The sequence below is a fragment of the Acanthochromis polyacanthus genome, chromosome 4, assembly GCF_021347895.1.
Source record: "Acanthochromis polyacanthus isolate Apoly-LR-REF ecotype Palm Island chromosome 4, KAUST_Apoly_ChrSc, whole genome shotgun sequence".
NCBI classification, from domain to species: domain Eukaryota; kingdom Metazoa; phylum Chordata; class Actinopteri; family Pomacentridae; genus Acanthochromis; species Acanthochromis polyacanthus.
Window position 1 is genome coordinate 28,936,474 of NC_067116.1, and position 22,948 is coordinate 28,959,421.

Here is a 22,948-nt window from a genome sequence, read left to right on the forward strand (position 1 = left end):
TGTTCAGGTCAACTGCAAGTTTTCTAAGCGTAAACCTTTTAATGATAACTGGAATGGATAATGATACAATTTGACTTTGCAAGAAGTCTCACAAAAGTGCGTTTGACCTGTATAATATTGCACCACTAAACCCAGAAAGGATACCAAGAAAGTTGGAGGAAATTTTCAGATGTCAAACACTAATTATAACTATATTCAAGATCGCTATCAGTAGATTCTTTACTGCCGCCCTGCTTGAATGTTGTGACTCTGAGACAGTAACTTCTCTCCTACCTGTACACTCCAGGCGCTGTCTGTGGGATGATGAAGCTCTTCTCCAGGTCACGGAGCACATCGTTCAGCATCCGAACGTGGGAGGGGTCGCGCTCTTTAGGATCATTTGCCGGCCGCATAATTTCTGACTGGAAAAAAGTTGCGTGATCTCTGAGGGAGGAGGCTGAGGACAGCAGGGGCGGCGATACGGCACTCTTGTCTAGACAGATATTCAGAAAAAAGACAAAGTAGCAGAAACAACACAAACTGATCTTAACTTGAAGGTATGTAAAGACCTAGGTAAAAGTCGCTATAAATATATACTGTAAGTGCATCAGATAAAAAGGCTACATGAAAATTAGAGTGAACATGCAAGAAAGAAGCGATGGCTTCAAGCTGAAGTTTGCGGCCATCCTAAAACTGAAAGCAGTGTATCTCATAATAAGTTTGAACCAAAGCTGTAAATTCGACATTTTATACTATTTTCAAACCAGACGTACCAACAAAGCCTCACAAAAACATTGTAAGAAAAAACTTGTGCTGCACTAAAAGCTGAAAGGGATAAGGAACTGATATGAGGTCTGACTTAGAAAGATTGAAATTGTTGTGGAAAAGAAACCAGGGTAGTCATTCAGACATGAAGGCGGCACATTCAGTTGCGATCAGCTTAATGGGAAGTAGAACATGTCTGTAAGGGGTTGTTGACGGACTGTAATCAAATTGTGGGAAGAATCAGAATAACAAGATTCCTTATTAATAGCAAGTCCAATTATGAGATATTATCCAGATGACATATTCAGACACTGATTGGATTACCTGTGACAATTCCAGTATGTCATCTGATACAGATACTTTTCCAGGCAGCAGTGAAATCATTTTCTTCTCTTTATCCTTGGCTATTTTGTAGTGCCAGAAAACGAACAGATTTTCACAGAATGGAACAACCAAAGACATGTGGACAGTGCTTTATGGTAGACTGATGCTCTGTCCAGGATGTAATTTTGGGATAGGCTTCAATCATCCCAGAAAACACTATTGCAGATAATAAGCAGACGTGAGAAGTATCACGAAGTACCAAATACACATCATTAAATGATAAAATGACTGACTTCCATACATTTTTAATTAGCCACAACATGCCCTTCTCAGATGTTGAGAGGTCAGACATGAGCTACATCTCATACTAAGATGTTACTCATCATGTGATCGGCATATCAACACCAGCTGCTGGTATGAGCTAAATTAGAAATCATATATTGCCTTTTTTATATGCATAAATGGGAATTTAATACTTAATCACTGTTACTGATATCTAAATGGCAGCCTCCCTAATTTATCCAAAGTCACAAGTATCACAGAATTACACACCAACTCCTTCCAAGTCTCTTTTCCAAACCTTCCACCAACCACCCACTCAGTATAGTAATTTACAGACCCTCCCCTTCTTTTTAACCACACCGCATCTATCATCTACACACGCACAAGCACACGTACACAAAGCTGGCGCCTCACACAGCGCTGTCCTCATTAGGCTGTCAACACAAAGCAGGCTTGTTTTACAGTACATTTGGCACTGTAAATCAATTACCTTTCATTTACAGTTAATTGGCTTGTATTCTTGGCTCTATTAAATGATATCTGGCTGGATCCATCAGGCCTGCATTGGAAAGGTTGACGTCTGTTATGTAACTGCCTGTGTGAGGACAAAGGTTCCTGTTCAGGTGTTCAGCTCTGAATGGTGTACAATCAGCTAGTCAGAACTAAATGTAATTAAAAGAGTGCAATAGTGACACTGTTTGCAAAGTAGTCATTAGGAAAAAAAATCCCTAAGTACACTGTAAAACAACATAAAAGGATTCAGTGAAATCAAATCATCTTATTGAATGTTGTTAGTTTCAAGATAACTGATGTTAAAATGTCTAATATTTGCTTTCAGGTCTTTTTCAAAATTAAAAACATGAGTTCCTTTAAGCAGAGGCGTTTTGATTTAAAAAAGAGCTGAATTAAGTTGAAGGAATCGTGTTGAGTACACTCAACCCATTAAAAGATGTTTACTAGCAATAAAGGAAGCCTGTAAGCAGATTTTTTTTTTTTGCATTCATTCTTTGCAAAACTTAAAAACTTTTTGTGAAAAATTTTTTTTTTGTACGTTGAAGCCACAGATGTGAGAATAAATGGTCATGAAAGTATTACCAGGTATGTAACAGATATGGAGTCATTAAAATGTAGAAGCTCTAGTGCTATTGGTATAACATTTTGGTTTACATTTACAACTGGCACTAATAATTGTCTATTTTTCCAACTAATCTTCATGTGCACACAACTAATAAACAACATTAAAGCTCAGTCTTCTCAAAGGAGCCACAAACAACAAATAAATCATTTAAAGTTTTACGATCTCTTCTTTTTGTAGACGATGTCCCTAAGCTAATAAAGTATTACAAGTGCAGCAAAGAAACTCACAAACTGTTCATACAGATCAGTGGAAATACAACAATTATCTAAGAACACCAAACATAGTGTATAGTACCCCTTATGTAGTCACCTTTAGGATCAGTCTTAGTGAGATCTAAAATGTTTGAGGCTTGCAGGCTATGGTGAAAGTAGAAAAAAATCAACAAAGAAAGTCGATGAAATATGTGCGGGAGTTTTTTTTTTAGCATTTAGCATTTTTTCTTTTACAATTTATTCATACTTTTACTTAATACATACAAAAAATGAATTATACTTTGTGCTAGGCTGAGGATGTTTAAGGTTAAAAAATGACTTCAATTTTTGAAGTGTCAAAGTTAGACCTTATACAAACCGTATACGATATCTTTTATTTATGCACTGATTGAAAACTTGATGCTTTCAATATCTCCAAGTTAAATCTCCTCTATACTTGAAAAATCATTCTCCATTCTCAACAATTCAACAACCCAGCTCAGTGGTCAGGGCTACTGATCAAAAGGTTAATGGTTGAAGCCCCCCAGCAGCACCAAGCTCCCACTGTTGAGCTCTTAAGCAAGGCCTTTAACCCTGTCTGTGCAGCTTCTTAACAAGGTCCTGAAAAGACAGTTTCCTTTTGCAAGATCATTAAACTACATAAATATAAAAATGAAATGGAAAGCAAAAGGGAAAATAAATCTACACAGAAATAAAAATGATCTTCACAACTAAATGAATGCAAAGAAACAAAGTTAGCAGCTTTTCTCTGTAGTAAGACTCATTGCGGAAAGGGTCAAAATCAATAATAATGGGTCGCGTATCACTATCTGGCCTTCAGCCTTGTTCCATTATGTGGCGTTTTGACAGATTAATTGGGGAGAAATATATTTTTGGTTCATGTACACAAAAGCTGCTCCCAAATTGCTGTTACTTCCGTCTGATGCTGAGAATACGAGAAGCTGTCTGGGATCATAGAAGGCAGTGCAAACTACTTCAGGATTATGTACACTACTATAAACTAATAATCTCCAAGATATTAATCAGCAGACCTCGGCGTGTTTGTGTTTCTTCAGATCAGAGTGTGTCGCAGCAGGTTGGGAACAGAGCGTGACTCACCGGTGAAGAGAGGGGAAGACAGAGGGGACAAAAATAGACGACGAGAGCTGTTCTCTCCTACAAATTTAAATGGCTCGGGCTGCTCGCAGCCAGCTGGGACTCATGAAATATTGTTTGATTGTTGTAATCCATCACATCTTTTGACACATGGGGACGTATGCGAGTGTGTTTGCGTTTGGGTATACAGTTGGGACTTGGCCTCGTGCGCTACCAGTGGCACAGAGAAGAGAGAGAAAAACAAAAGAGCTTGAAGGAGATATTTTATTCAGCAGAATATTTTCTTTTTAGCGCACCAACACATGTTGATGAAGCCTGCAGTTCACTGCTGTGTAGGATCAACTGATTCTCATTTTGTTACAATATTAAAAAACAATTATTATCTTTTTTTTTTTTACATTTGTATAATTAATGTAAAAAATATGTTGAATTTAGGCATCAAATTTAGGTTATGATAAAGTCATTACTCATAAATAACTTGGTATTTAATCAGTCTTCATTTTAAGTGACACTTGCAGCAGGATAACATGAAGCATTTCCATACTGAATATGTCATCCTGTGTTCTGTCAATGAGACCTGGGGTCAGAGGCATAAAACTGTAGATTTACATGCAGAAGTCTGGGTAAGCACCATCACTGACATATGTATCTGTATTCTTTTCTGTCAGGTTTATAAATCTGTGCATATGCATTGGTGCCGTTTTAAATCATTGTGACATGTCGTCCACGTGCACTTCCACAGTAGGAGGAAGTAATGCAAGAACCTCAATAGACTGATCCGAGAGTCTTACATATGGTCACAGCTGTGATGCATACAGTGTCAATGATTCATTAATCAAATGGTGTATCTGTATGTGTAAGGTAATCAGCAATGATTTAGATTGTCAAAGTCAAGCTGGAACAATATGAATCTAAGGACCTAAAGGATCCCACCATGGTTCTGGCTGTCACTGTTGTAGCAGACTGAGGGACAGAACATTTCAAAGCAACACACAGGAAATCCAGAGACACTTTCTCATAGCTGCAAGTTTAGTAGGAGACCATTTCAGCAGACATACATGCATAATTATTTTGGTGCTTCCATGTGAGACTACGTACACATTTTCGCTACACTGTCTATCTTAATCCTAATGTTTCTGCTACCCCCTCGTTGTGTCTCTTGTGGGTTTCCTGTTTTGTCCTATTTCTTTCTGTTTTGTGTGTTTATAAGGTCGAGACACCTCTGTTACTCTCCTGATGTCAGTTCACCTGGAAACCTAAGATTCATTTTCTAATCAAGGTACTGCAGGATCTATAATGCTGAGACAATGAAATGATCGTGACAAATACTGGCGATAGATACTTCTATAACAGCAGAAAAAAAACCTTCAATAAAATGCTTTTTAGTTTCACTTGAAGGCATTAGATGCAAACTGTCGTGAAAGCACAGAACAAACTCCAAACCTTCCCTCGTTGATAGCCTATCAAATCCCTCGATACTGGAACCATTTACCCTCCATTGCTTTCAGTGTGGCTTGTGTGCAGGTCTTCCAAGAAATGCTAGTCCATGTCTGCCTGGGCCTTTAGTCACTACTGTGGCATGATAAAGGTTTTGGCTGGCGGGTAAAAGTAGTTGCTCAACAGGTTTTGAAAACACTCATGACCCTTTCTAACCTAGCTGTTGGCCTGCTTCAAAGACTGGAGGACTTTATGTTGAGAAATCACATGGAGGCTGATGTGGAGTTTTTCTTTAAGTCATAATTGAAAATGATTAATGATTAATGGTAACATCTAAAATGAAACATTTATCATAAGTTTGTAGCTTGATCACATACACTCCTGCTCTGTTCTCCGTAATTTCAGTTACTTCATGATGTTTGACCTCCTTACTAGTTCTTGTGTGTGTGTCAGGTCCATCATCTGCTGCCAGCCTCGCCGAGCTCTACACCAATAGACCTTTCAGTTACTGAGCATGCCTTCTTTTCCGTTCCACACCACCTGTTCAACTCAACCAACCGGCCGTGATCTCTGCCATCCTCCATCAGCCTGTCCAGTGATTATTGGCCACACTCCAACCTTTGCAAGCCACAACTCACCGTTAGCTGCCAACAAGCTCAGCACCTCAGTAAAACTCCAGCTCTCCTTTGCAATACACAATAAATTCTGCTTCTAAATTCTGCTTTTAGGGTCCACTCTCGTTCTTAACACACATGGCTCGACACAAGACATGGAAATGATGAATAAGAGAAAATGCAAACGGCAGAATGAGTAGAAAGAATTATAAACGTAAGCATACAAATAGGCGAGAAAAATAAAATGGCTTGATCTGGAGTGTGTGAGGTGTACATCTTCTGACCTCATCTTTTCTAATTTACAGTTTATATGTAGGAAATATACTATCAGTTTCTGTGCGCATAAATCTGACCCTAGGTTTACTATTTGTAGCTGTTTTTCCACATGTGACCAGTTTAATGCATTATGACTGCGATATTGAGTCAAAAACATTTTCTACCAACCATGAAAGCTTAACATATATCTCTTTTTCAGTAAAAAAAGACTGAAAGCTTGGAAACACTGCTCACAAAAAATGTTTAAAATAGTGAGCTATACAATGTGATTTAAATATGAGGCCCAAGAGACAACAGAAAAGGTAAAAAAGTACCATTTAGTTGCATTTACATCCTTATGCTATTACTGTGGTGAGGGGTCAGTGATCTGACTATCTTATATTGTGAACAATCTTGATTTGGTTATCAGCTTTTCAGAGGAATCATACACATCACATCATTAATTAAATAATTAAGAGCACTGTGCTAACTTTCGTACCGCACATGAATTAAGCAAAAGCTGAATGGATGTGACACAAGTAGGACAATGCTCATTGGATACACGGCACATCTTGGAGTTAGATTTTAGTATGTAAAGCGAAGACAGCATGGTGGACGGAGGACAGTGGCAAGTGAAACAATATCCTCAAAGAAGCAAAAAAGCAGTGGAAATATGAACTGCCATCTCCAATTAGGACTTTCAAAATAAGATCTGAGCGAAAACTCCAGATTTTTAACTCTCTGACTGTTCCAGGAAATATTAATGTAATGCTACTGTGATGTGCCGATCTGTCAGGAAACGTAACCAAATAGAGGCTGAAATGTGATATTTCATCAAAAGCTCTTTGTTTTGCATGACTTTAGTTTTTGTTTTTTAAGACAAACCAGGAGCAAAAAGCAAACTCATTGGTACACCTGAAAAGGCATTAGTAACTCAAACAGTCACAAGACAAAATTCTGCAAATCGAAGACAAATGCAGAAACAAATAAAAAAATAACTGTATTGTATGTATCACAACTTCTTTTCCAGTATTTGCAACACCTGTATGCGCTCAGAAAAATGTTGTACATTAAATCTAGGTAAATAATCAAAGAAATTCAATTGTCATTTTTTAAATGCTTTTTGGCATGATGACCTTGTTATACTGAACAAAACATACTTTAGAGTTCACTTATTGTCACGACTGTGCTGTTTCCATTTAGGTGCAGGATTTTATATTGCAGTGAGTAAAAACAAACAAACAAAAATATCTATTTACACCCACTATGGATAGTTACAGAGACATAGACCCAGCCACTTATGTATACTCTGCTATGGCCAATTTAGAATCACTAATCAAGCTACAATGGATGTCTTTGGACTGCAGGATGAAGCACTGCCTGCAATCCTGCAGACACAGGGATAAACCTTCCTGACATAAAGCTCCAATAGAAACAATATCACCTATTATTTAACAACTGAACCTGACTCATTACCACAACCACACTGCCTCAGAGTATAGAGGAAATGGCCAGGCTTTATGATGCTCTCACCTGTAAGGCACTGCAACACAGCTGAGAGAAACTGGTTGATGTCAGGGTGCAGAGTGGCAGATTCTGGAAAGCATCTCTGGCCTTTCAGTTACCCTGAATATCTTTTTTCTTTTCATAGCAAACTCATTAACAAGTCAAATAATCATCAGGTTGCATCAAAAGCCTTTTGAGGGTTGGAGAATAGAGCCCTGGTAGAGTTTAAAAAAAAAAAAAACTGTTCTGGTACTGTGAATGTTTCACCAATTACCAGTTTAATTAGTTCTTCTGTCCAAAATCATTTCAAGATGAGTGTGCTTCCAGTACAGTGGTAAAATAAATGGCAAAAATGTGTGGGTTCATTGATATAACGTCACATTTTATTGTATTTTTTGGGTGATAGAGCTACTGTGTCTGACTATTTTGTTTAATTTTGCCCTTTTTGCATTTGCATGCCTGTCTTCTTTGCAGTACTGAAATTCAAGTCAACATCCGTGAGATAATTTCACTGACCATTAATACTTAACTATGGAAAGAATATGAGAAAAAAAATCCACACTCATAAAGGAACATTTGTGAAGATGCATCCCGATTTTAAAGATCATTTTTGGCTTTTGGGTTGAATTTTACATGCATATATATGTGTATAAGCAATGAAAGCTCTGCACAAACCATCTTTCTTCTCCTTAAGGCCCTTTTAAATTTCGTCCACAGCGGTAAATTGGATTCCCAGTATGTTTTAAAGCCCAACAACTATGAGGAACTAATAGCACACAGAGCGGTGCTGTAGACTGCATAAGAATAAAAATTCTTTTAGTGACAGAAAATGGTGAATTCAGTTATTTCTTTTGTTAATATTGGTAGAAATGATGAAGTCCTTGGTGGTCACTGATTGGACAGTCAGAATGTAACTGCCGTTTCATTTAAAGCTCTTTCACTGATTGCAAGCAGGGACTCGAGTGCTTTGCAGCTTTATGTTCATTAAAGTACTTTGTAAAGCATGTTCAGAAAATGTTCATCAAACTCAAGGTTACAAGAGCTACAAGAAATTCTGAGACACTTTCCTCTTTTGTTTATCTTCTACTGGATAAACCTTTTGCTAATGCACATGAAGAATTAAAGAATCCATCACGAGTGGATTTTTAACTTGGAGAAAAAAAATCAATTTGGACTAAACATTTTACAGTTGAAAGTGGAAAGAGAAGTGTTCTGCAGTTTGGTGATTAAGCTCTACATACATTGTTCAGGAGCCGAGAACTCTGGAGACAGAAATGCAATAACATGAATGAGGCCAAAGACGCACAAATTAACAAACTGGTCGGTTGGAAATGCACTTCGCAAAGGACAAACGCAAACAACAGTAACTTTGTTTCATGACCATTAAGACGAGAGCTCCATTGCTTGTACACACAACTTGTTTCAGCTCAGTCTATTGAAATGCAATGCAAATGACAACTTCAATCTAGCTCTCACTCTGAAATATCTCAGCTATGTGCTGCTCCAGAGGGAATTGCTGGGTTTCTTCCTATAATACAGAGACATCTTGACCTTTTTTTTTTTAAAATGCCTTGAGACTACTTATGTTATGCTGCAGCATGAATAAAAATGTTTTGAACTGAACATATTATTTAATTTATCAATTATGGAACCTATGTACATTGACACTCAGTGCTAATGTAACCCAGGTCACTTGAACGCCCCATAATTCCTCCCCACACCTGAACTGTGTGGCACTAATCACAGCTCCGGGCCTCCTGCACTGTGATTGGCTCAGACCCTGACTAGCCAAAAAAACAAGATGGCTGCGCCCACTGCCAGTCCTGCACTCCGGCTGTGACTGTGTTCGCTTCTGTTACTCACTTTCAAATCATCATTGCTCTCTCAAATATTGGACATTTGTGCCAAACCCTCCATAACTCTACGGTAAGGTGCTTGAAAATTGTATAGTCGTGTCGCTAACACTTAAGCCGCGGCACTCATGTCTGGCACGTCTTGTTTTCATGCTAATAGAGAACCGGCAGCACCCCGGCTTCAAACTCCTCCATCCTCCGCTACACACCTCTCAGAATCAATGGTGAGTCAAACTAATATGTACTGACATAGGTCCTATGTTCAATATTACGTATTATTCATTAGATCCCGTGATTTTATGTGTTTTTGCCACTTCCGGGTTGTCGCCGGACTATTTTCGTCTGCTTTCTTGTCTGTGTTTGGGCTCCTGATTTCTCGTCAGATGCCCAAACATGGCTGAAATGACTCTTGTGTTTAGGGTACAACTAGTACTATGTCATATATTTGCTGTTTGCCGATACCTCTGTTTGTTTTGTAATTAATTGTTGATAAAGCCATGCTAATAGCAATGCTAAGCTAGCGGTCCATGAACAGTAATGGGGTTAGGCTATTAGTACTAGTAATGACCTTTACACTGAACCTATTGTTTTATTTAAATGTTGCGCAACTGTAAATGTTTATTCATTCATTTGATTGATTGGAAAAAATGTGAATGATGTGTTAATCTACTGATGAAATAAGAAATGGGATGGAATAAGAATTTAATCTGTTAACAGAAGACAATGTTAGTAACGGAGAAACTTATTGGTTTTCTCCTATGACCTCTTTCCAGGTCAGGTTTTTTCCCCCCGTCCCACATCACGTCCACTGAATGGGACCAGATTCCTCTACTGAGGTGGCGAGCTGAAGCCTGGTAGAATCAAATATTTTTTTTTATTTACCCACTTCTCCGGATTGTGGATTATTATAAACTGAACCGTGAGCTCAAGTCAAGGATCGTGATAAAGCAGATTGTGCGCTCAAACCAAACTTAAAAAAGAAGTGTCATCTTATACTTGATGCAAGGTTTTTTTTCTTTTTTTTCCTTTGTTTGTTGTCCTCTGTTGAATGATTTGTCTCTGAGATATTGTTCATTTTATTTTCAATTATTCTTACAATATAATTCACTTAAACTTAATTTCTGTCTCCTCTGGTCTTCATTCACCTCCAAGCTCCTACATGAACCCGGTTTCCTTTGTTGTCAGATCCATCCCATTGCATACTACTAGTCCTAACGTTTATTTATTTCTTGACCCTTTTACTGCCCCAGTGATAAGCGTTACATGTGGCGAGCTAGCCAGGAGCTTGTTGTGTGAATGAAAAATTGAAGCAGATCCTTGAAATTGTGTGGAAATTGAGTCCGGTCCAACCATGGAATTTTTCGAAAAATCCGGGATTAATGTTGCGCATAGTGTTATTCTTTCTGGTGTAACCCACACTGATAAAGATAATGAGATATTTGATATTCTGAAAGAATATGGTAAATTCAAAAAAGTAATTGTTGATGATGAAAATAGCCCATACTTTAAAAACCTGATCATTGAATATAAATCAGCGTCTGCTCTTGCAGAACTCTCAAAACATATTCCTTACACACATGTATCAGAGAGTGACCTTGAAACCATTTTCCGTGTGACCTTACCTGAACGTAAAGAATTTAAAAGCACAGTCACAGTCGGAGCTGAGGCTCTTCCCCCTAACTATATTGATGAATTCAAGAACATTGCAAGACGAAGCGGACAAGACTTTGGAGTGGTGTTACAAAATATGTTGTCACAAATAAATGACCATCTTGCATCAATGCAGCCATCTAGTGGTCAAGATGGAAACCCTACAGAGCAGAGTGTGACCCCTGCACCCTCCCTGCCTGGCCAGCAGGGCGTAGCAGGTGGAGCAACAACCCAAGGACAGTCACAAAGCACACTCACCGACCACCAGAGGCCGCTGCCCCCACCTCCAAGGTTGTCACTATCCCACACTGATTTAACACCACCTGACATACAAAGAGTCATTGTGGAACACATTGTAAGAAATGATGAACTTACCTCACACTCGATGCCAACCTCCCGAATCCGTCCATTCTCTGGCAAAATACCTAAACCACAAAATGAAAATGACTATGAAACGTGGCGCTCTCATATTGAACTGTTGTTGTCTGACGTGAACTCTCCTCCAGTCCAGGTCACAAGAAAAATAATAGAAAGTCTGGTGTCTCCTGCTGCTGATATGGTGAAGGGTCTGAAGCTGGACACAATGCCATCTGTGTTTTTACAAGTGTTGGATTCTGCTTACTCCACAGTTCAGGATGGTGAAGAATTGTTTGCCCAGTTTCTAAATACACTCCAGGACCCAGGTGAAAAGTCCTCCAGCTATCTTCAGCGCTTGTTGCTTACAGTGAATGCAGTCGTGAAGAGAGGTGGCGCCACAGCAGGAGACATCGACAAACATTTGTTGAGACAATTCTGCAGAGGATGTTGGGATAACGCCATGATCACAAAACTACAACTCGAACAGAAAAGAGAGAACCCACCACCATTCGCCGAGCTGCTTCTCCTGCTCAGGACTGAGGAAGACAGACAGCTGGCTAAGGAAAGCTTGATGAAAAAACACATGGGCTCCACCAAGCAGCGTGCCGTTCTCCATGCACAAACCTGTTCCTGCAGCCATTCTGATAGCAGCACTTCCTCCATCGACGAACTGAAAGAGCAAGTTAAGAAGCTGCAGCAGCAAATGACAGCACTTCTGGCACAGACCACCCGCACCCCTGCAAAGCCAACAAACCGCAGCAGTTCCACGACACCACAACCTGGCAGAGCACCGAACCAAAAACCCAGAGCTGGGTTCTGTTTTAGATGCGGAGACGAAGGCCACATAGCAACGTCCTGCAGCCAACCAGCAAACCCCGCCCTGGTGCAACAAAAACGAACACGCCTCCAGCAACGACAGGTCCAGTGGGCTGTGAACAACAATAAGAACAATTTAAACTAGATCAGGCCTCTTCTACGGGACAAGCAGAGGCTGTCCAGACCCAGAGTCCCAACCACCTGCCTCCAAAGTACTTCACCACACTCCCTAAAGGACTCGTTGGCACTAAATGTACAGCCAAGATCATTATTGACGACGCACCGATCTATTGTCTGTTGGACACTGGCTCGCAAGTCACAACAGTCCCAGAGTCTTTCTACCATGCACATCTATCGGACCATCCACTCAACCCTCTTGACGACCTGCTGGAAGTTGAGGGGGCCAATGGCCAAGCCGTGCCTTACCTGGGGTACATAAACCTTGATATCACCTTTCCGCCAGACTTCCTTGGAACACCGACTGATGTCTCTACGCTGGCCCTGGTCGTGCCCGACGTCAGTACCCACCAACCGCTTATACTTGTGGGCACAAATACTTTGGACTCTGTTTATGCCCTGTCCAGTGAACAGAACCCCGACTTCCATCCAGTTCCATATGGCTATCGTGCAGTCCAGAAAGTCTTGGCACACAGACACAAAATAAACAGTGAAGAATATCACGGGCTTGTCAGGTTGAATGGTGCCACGCCACAAACCATTCCTGCTGGAGAAACGATCCTTCTTGAGGGTGTTGCGGTTGCTCACTCTCTGCAGTCGGAGAAATCTGTGATCATCGAACATCCCCGCTCATTTCACCTACCTGGCGGTCTTATTATACAGTCTTGTCTTGTTGACTTCGCCGGTTCTCATCCCGTGCTCTTGCCTGTTCCAGTAAAGAATGAATCGGACCATGATGTATATTTGCCTCCTCGATCAATGCTGGCAGAAATCAGTGCATACCATTCTGTTTCTTGTGCAGCTCAAACATCGTCCAAGCCCAGTCCATCCAACTTGTCAAGGCCGTTGTTTGAGTATAACTTCGACAATTCACCTTTGACATCCGAGTGGAAGGAAAGAATCACCGCAAGACTAAACAGTATCCCTGAGGTTTTTGCAAAACACGACATGGACTTTGGCAAAACCGGCAAAGTGAAACATCAGATTAAGCTTCTCGATCCAACACCATTCAAGCAGAGACCTCGACCCATCCACCCACAAGACCTGGATGCCGTGAGACACCACCTACAAGAGCTTTTAGACTCAGGAGTTATAAGAGAATCCGACTCCCCTTTTGCCTCGCCCATCGTAGTCGTACGCAAGAAGAACGGCACTGTCAGGCTCTGTATCGATTATCGAAAGCTTAATCTACAGACCATAAAGGATGCATACGCTTTACCCAAATTGGAAGACACGTTTACAGCCCTTACAGGATCTCAGTGGTTCTCAGTCTTGGATCTGAAGTCTGGGTATTACCAAATCGAAATGGATGAACAGGATAAATCAAAAACTGCCTTTGTATGCCCCCTTGGTTTCTGGGAATTTAATCGGATGCCCCAGGGGGTCACCAATGCGCCATCCACCTTTCAGCGCCTCATGGAGAAATGTGTCGGGGAGATGAATTTGAAAGAAGTACTTGTTTTCATAGATGACCTCATTGTTTTTGCCCCAACCTTGGAGGAGCATGAGGAGAGACTGATGAAGGTTCTGCATCGCCTCAAAGACTTTGGCTTGAAACTCTCTGTGGAAAAGTGCACTTTTTTTCAGACATCCGTGAAGTACCTGGGGCATGTTGTCTCCAAGGACGGCGTTCAAACCGATCCAGCCAAAATCGAAGCTTTGAGATCCTGGCCCATCCCAAAGACTTTAAAGGAACTTAGATCGTTTCTCGGATTCGCCGGTTATTACCGCAGATTTGTGAAGAACTATTCAGCCATTGTTAAGCCACTCCATGAACTCACATCTGGATACCCACCATCCCAAAAGAAGCTGAAATCATTGGTCCAACCAGAACAATACCTCAACCCGAAAGAGCCAATTGGAGGTCGCTGGACATCGTCATGCCAAATCGCCTTTGAAACAATAAAAGAAAAACTTACCTCTGCCCCAGTGCTTGCTTTTGCCAACTCCCAAATGCCTTATTTGTTACACACTGATGCCAGCTCCACTGGGCTAGGCGCCGTATTATATCAAGAGCAGGAAGGCCAGCAAAGAGTCATCGCCTATGCCAGTCGGGGCTTGTCCAGAAGCGAGTCAAGATACCCAGCACACAAGCTGGAGTTCTTGGCGTTGAAGTGGGCTGTCACGGAGAAGTTCAATGACTACCTCTATGGCACGGATTTCACTGTTGTCACCGACAGCAATCCGTTAACATACCTCCTTACTTCCGCTAAACTTGATGCCACAAGTTACCGTTGGTTATCTGCTCTCTCCACATTCAGTTTCAAGATCACCTACCGAGCTGGCAGGCAAAACGGGGATGCGGACGGTCTTTCCCGCAGACCTCACGGCGAACTTTTTTCAGATATGATGTCACAGAAGGAAAAGGAACGAATCATCAGATTCGCAGAAATACATCTTGAAAGCCCCAACGTTATAACTATTGATCAGCACACTGTTCAAGCCCTCTCTGATCGGCAGTTGATCTACAGCTCTCCTCACTCACCTGATTGCACTCTTGTCCACTCTCTGTCCATGTCCGCTGATAGCCTGCCGGATAGCTATACTGCTGACGAGCAGTTCGCTTTTTCCGGGGTCCATCAGTTGAGCCCATCTGACATCGCTGACAAGCAACGTGCCGACCCTGTTCTGAGACACGTCATTGCACAGTTGGAAACTGGTGTATCGCCTCCACCCACCTTGAGAGACCAACTGCCAGAATTGCCACTCCTTCTACGGGACTTAAATCGTATGGAGCTCCACAACAACGTCCTCGTCCGAAGAAGGCAACTTGGGCCTGATCTCCAACACCAACTTGTGCTACCACAGGAATATCGAGCTGACGTGCTGTCCAGCCTGCACGACGAAATGGGCCACATGGGCATCGAGCGCACCTTGGATCTTGTCCGGAATCGATTTTATTGGCCATGGATGGCCAATGACGTGCTGACCAAGGTGAGGACATGTGAACGATGCGTCAAACGTAAGGCTCTACCGGAGAAAGCTGCACCCTTGGTAAACATCCAGACATCTCACCCGCTTGAGTTGGTGTGTATGGATTTTCTTTCGCTGGAGCCTGACAAAAGCAAGACAAAAGACATACTGGTCATAACAGATCATTTTACAAAATACGCTGTCGCCATACCCACTCCGAACCTAAAAGCAAAAACCGTCGCAAAAGTACTCTGGGAAAACTTTTTCATTCATTATGGAATCCCTCAGAAACTACACAGTGACCAAGGATCTGATTTTGAATCACGGACAATCAAAGAACTCTGTACACTGGCAGGTATCCACAAAATCAGAACAACTCCGTATCACCCACGTGGCAACCCCGTGGAAAGATTCAACAGGACTCTGCTGGACATGCTCGGGACTCTCGCCGATAAAGAAAAATCACACTGGAAGGACTTCGTCAAACCTCTCGTACACGCTTATAACTGTACACGAAATGACACAACCGGATACACACCATATGAATTGATGTTTGGTCGCCAACCACGACTCCCAGTCGACCTCGTTTTTGGCCTCCCTGTTTCTCAGCCTGTCCATACTCACTCTGAATACGTCCAGAAGCTGAGGTCACATTTGGAAAAGAGCTACCAGCTTGCTTCGGAAAATGCTGAGAAATCAATGCTCAAAAACAAAACTCGCTTCGACAGAAACGTCACTGCATCTGTTCTGGAAGTAGGAGATCGTGTGCTTGTCCGAAACGTTCGACTGAGAGGGAAGCATAAAATCGCCGACAAATGGGAGCCCAACATCTATGTGGTGATAAAGAAAGCTGGACACTTACCTGTATACACCGTAAGACCCGAACATACCGAAAAACCTGTCAGAACCCTTCACCGTGATCTCCTCCTGCCATGTGGATACCTACCAGCAACGTCACAGCTCCAGCCAGCCCCTGTGAAAAGACCTGCCAAAAAGAACTTACCTGAACCTGATCCCGATGAACCACTTTCCGATGACGAATTCCTGCTTACAAACTGGTATGAGCCATGTACCTCTGAACCAGTTCGACTTGTCACTGCAGTGGACCTTCCAAGGCCACCGCCTGTCCCAGAGCCAGACCTACCTCCTGCGATTCCCAGCACTGCCACCAGTAGGGAACTTGTTGAACCTGAAACCGAACAGTCCGAACAACCTGCAATGCAACAAACAGAACCTGAGCCTCAGATGCAGCACGACCAACCTGGTCCTGAACCAGAACATGAAACTGACTCATCTGACGAAAGTGATTCAGATCCTGATTCAGCTTCAGAGCACTTTTTACCTGTTGCTGGGACGACTTCACCTACTTCTGAGACCTACTCACCTCCTGAATCCGTTCACTCACCTGTAAATTCAAACGAACCATCCGATCCTGATGTCTCGGTGTCCGAAGATGCACCACCTGCAAGGAGCTCAACTCGAGTACGACGTCCTCCAGAAAGGCTTCACTATGCTGCGTTTGGAAAGCCCTTACTTAAGAGCATGCAATCTTTTTTCGACGATCTAGGGACCATCATCTCCTTTGCCATCATGGGGAACGATGGGAGTCGTACTGGCACCCCTGGTCTGCCATCGTCTGGTTGTCCGCCCAGTACATGTACAGGGACGTCCATGAGATCAGGGGGGGACCCTGTAACCCAGGTCACTTGAACGCCCCATAATTCCTCCCCACACCTGAACTGTGTGGCACTAATCACAGCTCCGGGCCTCCTGCACTGTGATTGGCTCAGACCCTGACTAGCCAAAAAAACAAGATGGCTGCGCCCACTGCCAGTCCTGCACTCCGGCTGTGACTGTGTTCGCTTCTGTTACTCACTTTCAAATCATCATTGCTCTCTCAAATATTGGACATTTGTGCCAAACCCTCCATAACTCTACGGTAAGGTGCTTGAAAATTGTATAGTCGTGTCGCTAACACTTAAGCCGCGGCACTCATGTCTGGCACGTCTTGTTTTCATGCTAATAGAGAACCGGCAGCACCCCGGCTTCAAACTCCTCCATCCTCCGCTACACACCTCTCAGAATCAATGGTGAGTCAAACTAATATGTACTGACATAGGTCCTATGTTCAATATTACGTATTATTCATTAGATCCCGTGATTTTATGTGTTTTTGCCACTTCCGGGTTGTCGCCGGACTATTTTCGTCTGCTTTCTTGTCTGTGTTTGGGCTCCTGATTTCTCGTCAGATGCCCAAACATGGCTGAAATGACTCTTGTGTTTAGGGTACAACTAGTACTATGTCATATATTTGCTGTTTGCCGATACCTCTGTTTGTTTTGTAATTAATTGTTGATAAAGCCATGCTAATAGCAATGCTAAGCTAGCGGTCCATGAACAGTAATGGGGTTAGGCTATTAGTACTAGTAATGACCTTTACACTGAACCTATTGTTTTATTTAAATGTTGCGCAACTGTAAATGTTTATTCATTCATTTGATTGATTGGAAAAAATGTGAATGATGTGTTAATCTACTGATGAAATAAGAAATGGGATGGAATAAGAATTTAATCTGTTAACAGAAGACAATGTTAGTAACGGAGAAACTTATTGGTTTTCTCCTATGACCTCTTTCCAGGTCAGGTTTTTTCCCCCCGTCCCACATCACGTCCACTGAATGGGACCAGATTCCTCTACTGAGGTGGCGAGCTGAAGCCTGGTAGAATCAAATATTTTTTTTTATTTACCCACTTCTCCGGATTGTGGATTATTATAAACTGAACCGTGAGCTCAAGTCAAGGATCGTGATAAAGCAGATTGTGCGCTCAAACCAAACTTAAAAAAGAAGTGTCATCTTATACTTGATGCAAGGTTTTTTTTCTTTTTTTCCTTTGTTTGTTGTCCTCTGTTGAATGATTTGTCTCTGAGATATTGTTCATTTTATTTTCAATTATTCTTACAATATAATTCACTTAAACTTAATTTCTGTCTCCTCTGGTCTTCATTCACCTCCAAGCTCCTACATGAACCCGGTTTCCTTTGTTGTCAGATCCATCCCATTGCATACTACTAGTCCTAACGTTTATTTATTTCTTGACCCTTTTACTGCCCCAGTGATAAGCGTTACACTAACAAGGCAGTGTGTCCTGGATTAGTGTTGTCGAAATGCATTATATGGTTTAACATGCTCTAAATATAACATGCTTGTCGACACAGTGTTCTCGTTCTAAATGTAGTAAATGCACACTGAAATGCAAATCCAAATCCAAGTGCTTCTGTTCTTTCCATGCAAAGCGTGCTGATTACCGCTCTTACTGCTTTGCATGCCAATGGCAAACACCTGACAAAGAAACTGCAATTTTAGGATCGGCTTGGATTGTTAAAGTCTACCTCAACACAATGCTCATAAAGTGTTTACGCCCCCTATAATTACAGATTCTCTCAGCACTAGCAATGAAGCGATTTCCTTTGAGGTGGGCAACAAAATCAACACTCCACGCCAAAACGCTCTCTGCATATCATATTGAGACAATGCAACGCTAAAAGTAGCACTCAAGTGCACGTCTTTGCTCTGGCAGGTGATTGTAGGTTTGTTGCTGGTGTCGCTATTAAGCCTTTACATGCAAGAAGTTTCTCTGCGAAGGAAATTTCACAGTAAAAAGGCTCTAAATTTGGAAGATTTATACTCATATTGGCTGACTCAGACTAGTGAAGCCTGTGAATAAACCTCAGCTGCCTCAGCATGGAATGATGCCTCTGGATTTCATCCCCCAATCCTTTCACACTAGAAAGGGCTTCTTTCAGTGTACATTTGGCATATGAGCATCATATTAACCCCTTAAGGCGTCTAGGTTATTTTTAGGGAGTTTCCACCTGAAGAAAAAAAAAATCCCTAAACTCAGAAAGTAACAGCTCCACAACTGTGAGGCCAAAAATGAACCTTAGGCTCTATGGATAACAGACACCTGGGAGAATTTTTTAGAAATATAGTGATTCTTCTTCACCAGGCCAGAGCAAGATCTGAAAAACTCAACCAAAAACTTTCCACTTCTACAAAATCTAAATGAAAAGTAAGTAACAGACTCAGTCAGGACACACTATTGATACAATGTAAATTCTATGACTATTTATAAGGATTTTTGCAGCTGATCCAGTCTAAGTCATTTAGTATTTCGTGTCTGCCAATACCGACTATATGAGAGCACGTCTTGTACATTAGCTGTAGTACCTGGTTACATCACCAAGTGGAGCGTCTTACTGTTTGACACTTTACAGCTGGTGGGAGACCCCAAAGTAAAACCAGAACTTGCTGGAAGGATTATATATCTCATCTGTACTTAGAATCCCTCAGGAGGAACAAGAGAGTGTTGGTGAGCAGAGGGAGGGTTGGAATGAGCTGCTTTACCAACTAACTCTATGACCCGATTCCGGATAAGTGCAAGAAAATGGACTGATGGATGGTTCTAATTAGGAGAGAACAGATGTTAAAACAGAATATCTTTTAGGGTGTGGCTTACTTGTGATTGACAAACCTGCTTAGTACGCTGAAGTTCTCAGTCTGATCCACTCCTTGCTTCTTATGTCTGTCTACTCTCAAAAGACCAAGACACCAATGGCTGAATTCCAAACTTGAAGATTCCAAAAAGTAGTCCCCAAACTAATGATGTCACAGTGGCTATATCCAATTTTTATGTCCTGTAAATGGTGTTAGCTGTGCAACAGACTACTGACCCGACCAGGGGGTACTCCACCTCTTAACAAAGGTCACCTTCAACCTCTTCAAACCCTCTATATGATAAAGTGGGTGTAACTAACGAGTGGATGGACCTGTGATTGCAATATCAGTTAAGGTATCTAGCTAATCTCAATGACTAACTCAAGAAAGCAGTTAACAGCGAACTAACAACAACTATGGAGAGCTATTATAACTGGTAGTGCTTGTATGGTGATTGTCTTGCCAGTTGTTTGTGAGTCATGTTACAAAATTTTCACAACCACATAATTTGTGAAGATGCAGAGATGAATACTGCTGTGTTTCCTTCAAATGTGACTGCAACTTTTAACAGCTCCCAGCCACAACATCATCAACAAAAGACTCAACGACACTTCACTATGACAGGTTTGTTGCTATTATTTGCAATTCATCTGTAAGTTTTCCACTTTTTAAGTCAGAGTGTCACAGCAGTGGTCACCTCCTGTCCTGTCTCTACCGCTAAACTTCGATGTAATTATACAGTAAAAGGTAGCTCTTTGGTTGTGCCGCTGAGATATGCCTAATTAAACTCGAAAATGTACAATAGGTTTTAGTGACAGCCAGGCGTAGGAAGTAGTTCATTCATGTGCACACACATTTACTTTGATTTCCTCAGTGTATACTAGTAATTCCCTTCACTGACAATCGCCTGGTCTACCTTTCTTTGAGCACTGCTGTTGAGGACCAAAGGAAGCCCTTCCACTGAACACTATCACCACAGTAACTTAATGAAGATTTATGTCAGATCAGACTACACCAAAGGCAGTTTTGTATGAAAAGATGAAAAAAGAAGAGAATAGTGATTAAAAAAGTTGAACAAAAGGTTTTGGGGGGCTTTCAATTAGCTTTGGTTGTTTGATCTGAGTTCCACTCTATGACTGCCAGTCATAAATACTGATGTGCTCCATGCAGGCTGTGAAGAATCCATTAAATATCACTGGTTCTCTGCTGTAGGGGGCTGCTTAAACACCCAGAGACCAGACACCCACACACAGAGAAGTTTCATGTCCCCAAAAACGTCCTCAAAAAAAAATGAATCACTGCCCACTCCTGAGTGGCTTACACATGAAGACCAACACATGCCCTGCAACACAATCCTGACACACCAGGATCACTCAGACACACGGATGTTTTGGAGACAGTAACAAAAACACTTGCAGTTTTTTCTTGTCTTCACCATGATCAAAAGTTCTGCTCCCTCTTCTGGCAAGTTTTGGCTCCATCAGTTACAAGCATTTGACAGGCTCTAATGAGTTTAAATAGACTTTCAACAATGTTGGAACGCATCTTAGTGTTTTTGTTTGTCCTTCCACTCAATGTGCATTTGTGCTGTCAAATAGACACTGGGTCACCGTAACATTAGTCATTGACAACAGGCTCTATGATGATATGAGGGTCTAGACTTAAGGTGTATGTTGTTGTTGAATGCTACAGAAAAGATTTGCTACAGAAAAGACTTTCTTTTTTAATAGCAATGGCAGCTAAGGCTCATAGGTGTCTCTGTAGGTTCCTTATTATGAGCAGTCCTTCTGACATTACATATTTAAGGTGTTTTTTGCTGTCTTTGTTACACCTGCAGCATGTTACAGTTGCTCCTGCTCTTTTTTTAAACAATCTTCTTTTATCTGTCTTTTTTTGGCACATTTGCTTGGATAATTACTTTCTTGAGCTGTGCCATCTCTTCTGCTCTGTTTTGTTGCCGTGTTATTACCTCTTTCATTCAACGGTGCTGCTGTTGCCCAGCAACCCCACTCTCACATTGTTTACACTGAGGGACCAGCTGATCATGCTGAAGCAGGCCAGCACGGTGACCAAAAGAACAACGATGGACATTCCCGCGGTGATTGGAGGGGGATGCACATATGAAGTATTAGAAATGAACTGACAGCGAAAAAAAGCCAGACAACAGAGACTGATGGAGAAGATCATGTGACGTGTAAAACAGACGAGCTAACGGGCCTTGTGAGGAGTTGAGAAGATTTCCGCAAATGCGCTGGTTCACATCTCAAATTCATCAATCTCAGTGCACCGTCTTAAAGTTTGTCTTGAGAAGACAAAAGGCTTGGGGGAGAAGCTATGAGCAAGGATGCACAGGTGTATCCTTTACAGATGTCTTTTTTTAGCACCAGTGATGGATAAAAGAGGTAGCTGGAATGTATAGAGAATGATGGGAGCAAACATACATCTTGGTCACACAGTGCCACATTTTGAATTGAATTCAAGTAAATATATACTGTAACTTGTCACGAGCACTGGTTGGCTGATCTGACAGAGATCATAAAATATAGCAGCAGGATACAACAATACACTGGACAGTACAGTGGTACCCTTTTTAACTGACGTAGGTTTAAAAGGACAACTCACAAGGAGGAATGTCTCATTTTGTTGCCTTGTGCCTTGACTCCTCTGTCCTCATGCTCGCATCTCTGGTGGGAGGGACTAAGATGTGAAGCGAGGATGTGAGGAAAAGAACTGAGGATTTTAGAGCGGTGTGTAGAGGTGGAGGGCTTGTTGCTTTTATTACCAACAAATGGTGCCACCTTTGCATTGTACAGCTCACATTTTCAGCGTGCTGATCCCCTTCCCACTAAACAAGCAGTCATCAACCCCTATACTTTGCACCCCATTGCTTTCTTGTGTTTTTTCTATTGTATTTCTTGTGCTGTTTTGCAGCAATTTCCCTTCAGGAACATTAAAGGTTTCTCTGATTGTGATTCTCTGATTCAGTGTTATTAAAGAAAACTTTGAAAAGATAATTGGCCCCGGTGAAAAACGGTTCCAGAATCGGTGGCTCATCCTTTTCTCCCCCCACACTCCCTTT

The 22,948-nt window shown here is 41.7% G+C and overlaps 1 protein-coding gene across 3 annotated transcripts in view; it reads right to left on the bottom strand.

The window, feature by feature from the left end:
• LOC110966177 (inactive N-acetylated-alpha-linked acidic dipeptidase-like protein 2) overlaps window positions 1-22,948 on the bottom strand; it is a 580,988-nt gene that overhangs the window by 19,743 nt on the left and 538,297 nt on the right. For all 3 annotated transcript variants that reach the window (XM_051947586.1, XM_051947587.1, XM_051947588.1), the window contains exon 19: window positions 274-472. In XM_051947586.1, the coding sequence (XP_051803546.1) occupies window positions 274-472 (199 nt within the window). The remainder of the gene's footprint in view (window positions 1-273; window positions 473-22,948) is intronic.